The 6,000-nt window shown below is 40.5% G+C and overlaps 1 protein-coding gene and 3 non-coding genes across 4 annotated transcripts in view; all 4 read right to left on the bottom strand.

Moving 5' to 3' along the window:
- The window catches only part of Rabggtb (Rab geranylgeranyltransferase beta subunit), a 6,966-nt gene extending 2,690 nt beyond the window's left edge, over positions 1-4,276 (bottom strand). Inside the window, exons 1-6 of the mRNA XM_004648573.2 lie at positions 4,218-4,276; positions 2,997-3,104; positions 1,999-2,196; positions 1,114-1,219; positions 314-366; positions 2-105 (exon numbers count right to left, since the gene is read on the bottom strand). Coding sequence (XP_004648630.2) covers positions 2-105; positions 314-366; positions 1,114-1,219; positions 1,999-2,196; positions 2,997-3,104; positions 4,218-4,220 — 572 coding nt within the window. The 5' untranslated portion in view covers positions 4,221-4,276. The remainder of the gene's footprint in view (position 1; positions 106-313; positions 367-1,113; positions 1,220-1,998; positions 2,197-2,996; positions 3,105-4,217) is intronic.
- On the bottom strand, positions 1,824-1,895 carry LOC111814719. Its single transcript, XR_002819626.1, has one exon. It is a non-coding gene; the product is annotated as a small nucleolar RNA SNORD45 (small nucleolar RNA).
- On the bottom strand, positions 2,754-2,835 carry LOC111814721. The gene has a single exon (XR_002819628.1). It is a non-coding gene; the product is annotated as a small nucleolar RNA SNORD45 (small nucleolar RNA).
- Positions 3,231-3,309, bottom strand: LOC111814720. The gene has a single exon (XR_002819627.1). It is a non-coding gene; the product is annotated as a small nucleolar RNA SNORD45 (small nucleolar RNA).
- Positions 4,277-6,000: the final 1,724 nt, after the last annotated feature.

Genomic DNA, 6,000 nt, shown 5'->3' with positions numbered 1-6,000 from the left:
AGCATGAGATTCAGAACCTGGTCTGCAACCAAATCCGCCATCAAAGTTCATACAGGATAAGACAAATTCAATTGCCTTTTCCACATTAATAGCATCGAGCTTCCCCTATAAATAGAAGGGGGTAAGGGTACTGAATTCCAGAGTATTCATGGATGCTGGGAAGTTTCATTATTATTTATCTTATTTATGTATTGGGAACAGGGTCTCACTAGGCAGCTCGCACTCATAGTGATCCTGATTTCAGCTCCCCAGCACTGGGATTACAGGGGTGCGCCACCACACCCAGTCTCTCGATATAGTTATCAAAGCTTACCAAAAGGGCCAAAGTAGCCACGGCACAAAAGGAGAATCTTGTGTCAATTTCTCCTAAAACAAAAGTAACAACACATACATATTACCAGAGGTTTTTGATCAGTAACAGTACTAGTTGCCTAAAAAATAAACTATGTAACTACCATTCAATTTCCAGGAATCCAGAATCCAGGCTTAACATTTACATTAAGTGGTCAGAAGCTCAATCTTAAATTAAATGCTTCTACCTCTAAGGAAACTAACAGAAATCTGTCAAAACTAACAGCAGATAATTTAACAATTTCAAGTTGTTTTAGAGTATCAGAAAGTTAAAGAAACAGAAGTGAAAGATTAGTCAATTTCTAACAATATACAGATAAACTTACCCTATGTTACAAAAGTAGATTTTCACATCCCATGAAGCAGCTGGTCTCTCTGGCCTGCACTGTGTTCAGCCCTAAAGCAGAGATTATCTACATTTACCAAATAAAATACAAGCCACTCCCTCCATTGAAACTCAGTAATTTTGTCAATCTTTTGTTTTTCCTTTTGGCATTTTTAATCTTTTTTAACTTTAAAAAGCTACCCAATGCTGGGGAAAATATTTCACCTACCGTTTTAGATTGGCCCCCTCTGTTCCAGTGCTCCTGTATGCTGCTATTAACTACCACAGAGCATGCTGGGCCATTAATTCCAGTTCGACCAGCTGCTTAGTGGGACCTGAAAAGATGAAAACCTTAAATCTCCTCATCAATGATCACTACCAAGGCCAGGACATTTAAATAGTGAATTCCGGGTAGCAAGGACTAAATCTGACATTACCCCAAATATCTCCAGCAAAGGATCCATCTTCTTTCTGTAGACTCTGAACGTACTCCACAACTTTATTTACGTCAATAACATTAATACTATCATACAGAGTAAGAATCTGTAATAGGAAAGACAAGTAACTTAGTAAATAATCTTTCAATTCTATTCTGCTATACTGACTTGAACTTCAAGCAGACCTTAGTCTACTGATACTGTAAACTATTTTCAAATCTGCAGACTATACTGTTATTCAACAAAATTGTATTTTATCAACATTAACATTTCCTAAAATTTAACTGTAAAGCATTTGTCCACAAATAAACTAACTCAGCATTCCAAAGTACTTGGGGCTGGGGAGATTGCTCAGTAGAGTAAGCGCTTCCCTGGCTAGTACAAGGGCCTGAGTTCAATTCCCCGTTCCGCCAAAGTACTTGGACTTTAAACCACACCTGTCGATTCACTGTCAAAATAAAAGCTGGTTATTTTATTTATTTGATACAGGGTCTCACTATGCTGGACTCCGATCCTCATGTCTCGGCCTCCCCAGTGTTGGGATTAAAGGAGTGTGCCACCACGTCCAGTTTTGGGGCTGCACAGCATGCGGTACCAGGGATTGAACAGTCCTTGTGCTTGCCAGGCACTTAACCCGCTGAGCTATCTCCTGGGCCCAAATAGGTTATTTTCAAAGTCTCATTTATCAAAGTTTATAAAAATTGTTCTTCAAGGTCTCAGGGTAATTTGAGAATTCACATCAACTGCACATTCAGCTAATACATGCCATCACATCACTGACCTTGCAGAACAGACGTTATCAACAAAATTTGTCCTCTAATACAATTTTAATTCCCAACTCAGGAAAGAATATACAGTATCAAGACAGAATTTTTAAGTATTTACCTGGACAGCACTAAGAGTGTACAAAAGATGAGGATCGTGCCCGATGCTAGCGCTTATTCCACCACATTCATGTTGACATGACTTAATAAATGCCAGAATTTCTTCTCTATTCATGCGGTCAAGTTGTCCCATAAGATCCATTACTGTCAAACCCCAATATATGCCACTCATTCTCAAGTACTCAGACATGCAGTATTCCTAAAATAGTAATTTCTTAAGTGGGTTAATTTGAAATTTTGACATGGTATCTACAACTCACAATTACTATAAACTGGGCTTTCGCACCAAGAGGTAAAATGAGCTAAACCAAAATCACCTACCATTTTCATTAGTAAAACTGATATATTTTTAACCCTTAATATAGTCAAATACCCATTCTTTTATTGTGTACAAATTATGTGACATAAAAATGAAAAATATAAATTTGCACAGTCCAGAGGTGTGATTTTGTTGCAGTCACAACACTTTGGTGGCTTCATTTATCTGAGGAAGGGTCTATGCAGCCCAGGCTGTCCTGATGCTGAAGCCAAATCCTGCTGCTTCAGGCCAAGCACTGAAATTCCAAGCATGCGACACCATTCCTAAGGTTTCAAGGTGTGGACCTTAAGTTTGTTCCCCACATGGCAGAAACCCAGCTATTTTAGACCCTAAAGGAAAAATACTTCCAGACAGGTTATTTATCCTTTTTTGTTAAGATTCTCCCAGAAAAAAAAAAAAAAGCTTTTAGGTATTGTAACTCCAGGTAAAATCATTTCAAGGTCTCAGCGTAATTCTAAAGCTAAGTGTTATTACACATCAGCAGTCAGTCAGATAATACATGCCAATACATCATTGACCTTGAAACTATTACCCCAACTACAAAGACAGGAAATACTTTGGTACCTCTAATTCCTGATCTATCCCATCAGCTGATTAAGATTAGTACACAAATACTGCCCTATTGTTTCTACCCATCAGACTTCCTTACGAATAGCTTTGCAACATACAATCATACATACATAATCGTCTTTCTTTGAGCCGTAAGATGCAATATAATCTGCATGTTTCCCCAGTAAAAGGGTGTCAGGTGCATCAGACTTGATAGTAACGTCCTTCTGCGGCGTGCCCTTTCAAAATAAAAAGACCGTGATTTATTCACATTTTATGTCCTGCTCCTTAGCACGCATGCAAGTATATATGCAACACACAAAAGGACAAAAAATAGTACTAATAGTTGCGATTCAGGTATTTTTCGGGTCTCAGAGTAATTCTAGAGCTAAAGTAGTAATAATCAACTTTAGATTCAGAATACATGCCGTGTCATCACAGACCCAAAAAAATACCACCTCCATGTGCTGCTTATCCTCCCAAATAAACACCGTAAAGTACAAACCTTACCAAGTAAGGTAACACGCGGTACAACGCATGCAAAAGGAAATTCTTTTACGTCTGGCTAGCCAAAATTTGCAAACTCTTGCTTATCGAAAAATCGGGTTCCAACGGACCTTCTGTGCTCCCCCGCAAGTTTTTCCAACAACCAGTAAGCAGTCTACCAGAACCCCTAGCCAGAGGCTCTGTGTGTGCAACAAGTTCCCAGGCGCCAAGGGTGCTGTTTTGTTTTCAGGTACCTACATCTTCCTGATTTGGAGCGCACTATACTTAAGGCCAGGGATGTAGCTCAGCGGCACAGCGCCTGCCTGGAAAGCACGAGATCGTGAGTTCAGTTCCAGGTACAAAACAAAAAAACTTTTACTGTAGGCACGTGGTAGGTCCTCACAATTAACAAACACGATCGAGTAACAAATTTCCTGGGGATCCAACTTAAAATTTTCAAGGCCCTCAAGCGAGAGGCTTCCACTAATGATTCTAGGATTTCTTCGAACCAAACATCACATTTAAGGAAAATATATAAAACTAAAATGTGTAGCGTGAAGGGAATAAAGTCGCGAGTGAGCCTTGGCTTTTTAGGGTCAAGAAATCGGACGATGAATCCTAGGAGGCCCGCCCACGGCGAAGAAGCCTCGATAAAATTAGAAGCAGCAAGCGCGCCCGCGAGCTTTGCAGGAAGCGCTGAGTAATGCCGCTGCAAGCTCTCAGAAAGACTTACACGGCTCGCTTCCTAACCGAACCACTCTCGAGCACCCGGCAGGCAGCCGTAGGCCGACGAAGGCGCTCCACAGCGCGCCACCATGCCCTTCCCGACCCACCCGGAGAGCTCCGCGGAGCCCACCCGCACTCACCATGTCGCAGAACCAAAAGGGCGAAGCGCCAGCGTTGCGGGGTAGAATTAGGAGCCGCGCCTGCGCAGACGCCCCTGCTCAGGACCCTTCCAAGCCCGACAGGGCTGACCGCGTTTCTGCCTGAAGGGAGGAGCAGGACCCTTAGAGCTCTTCATAGGTGTCCTCGCTGCCTGCGCCCATTCTCTAGATTGTCAATCCTTTCTTTTACCTAAATCAAACTTAAGTAACATTTAAGTATCTAAATGCTGTTAAAAAATAATTTTTAGGGCTGGGAAGATAGCTCAACAATTTAAGCGCCTGCCTGGCAAATTGCAGGAACCCGAGTTTGATCCCCCCATACCTCATGTCACGCATTCTCTGGAACCCGGGTGCACCGAGCTGGCCTTCGAAGCCGAGCTTGATGGCGCACGCCCATAATCCCTGCGCTGGGGAGGCTGGACCGGAGGGTCACCGGGTCCCAGCCACATAGTGAGACCCTGTACCAAATACATAAATAAAATTTATTTTTTAAAAAAATAATAATTTTTAGGCACTTGGTACTTTGTAGACCGGAAGTAGCGGTTAATTAGTAGAATGCCTGCTAATGGGTACTAAATGTCCAAAATAAGCATTTTTAGAGTAAGGGGATGTTCACGTTCCCTGTGTTTTCCTTTTTCCATTAGCAAGCGCTAAGAGTAATTGAAATATTTGAGAAGTACTTAAAAAAAAAAAGTACTTGGGAACTTTCTACAGAATTCCAAGATGATAACTATTTCATTCGTTCTTTTACACTTGTGTTTTTGAGCACCTAGTAGAAATAATTGGCATCCTGAAAAGCGTGCTAGTTTACGATTTGGAGAAGCTTATCTGATGTAATGAAATGTGAGCCAGCTTGATTGTCCTATGATAATGATTTCATCACCTAATTATAGTGACTTTTCCCAGAATTGGGAAAATTAGGTTCTATTGTATTAAAAGTATCTGAGTTTATAAATTACAAACTACAATTCTATTATTTGAGTGACTACTTTGAAATTTACCTTGTATACTTAAAAATCTTTAAAATTAGTCTGGTGTAGTCCATACCTGTAATCCCAGAACTATGTGAGGCTGAGGCAGAAGAAATGAGAAGCTTGAGCCCAGAATAAGCACTTTAGCAAAATCCTGTCTCAAAGGTTTGTTTTTTTTTTTTTTTTTTTTTTTTGGTTTTTTTTTTTGTAAGGGGAGGATGTAGCTCAGTGAAAAGGCCCTGGTTTTACTCAAACAATAAAAAAAAAAAAGGGCTAGGAATGAAGTGTGAAGGCTGTAAAGGGTTAACAGAGTTTTGTGTCTTAACTGTGGAAAATTATTTAAAAAACCCTTGTGCTTCCAGTTTTCTACTCTAAGAAAAATATTTTCCCTCTTGGCTCAAGGCTGTTCAATAATAAATAACTGTTTTTTGTCAAGGCAGCAAGCTAACACAAACTCCCTCCCCAACCATCTCCTGTCACACAGTCAGCTTAAGATATATCTTATAAAAATATGCACTTATCACTAAGCTGTAAAAGGTCTTTTAGTTATAAACAGTTTGCAGCTGTGTCAAATGAATATAGTTTTTGTTGTTCCGTGCTAGATAACAAATTTGTTTATTAAACGATGTGATTTCTGTTATAAATACCCCCCTTGCTACCTACATTCGACTGATCAGCCTTCTCCTGCGTAAGAAGTGGCTGACAGACCTGTGCTCAGTAAATAAAAGGCTCTATTCAGATTTTTATCTGGCTGACCTGGTTCCTATGCAGAGTTGACCCATAGCATTTGGGGG

The sequence above is a fragment of the Octodon degus genome, unplaced genomic scaffold, assembly GCF_000260255.1.
Source record: "Octodon degus isolate 3935 unplaced genomic scaffold, OctDeg1.0 scaffold00444, whole genome shotgun sequence".
NCBI classification, from domain to species: domain Eukaryota; kingdom Metazoa; phylum Chordata; class Mammalia; order Rodentia; family Octodontidae; genus Octodon; species Octodon degus.
This window is presented reverse-complemented; position numbering and strand designations above follow the sequence as displayed.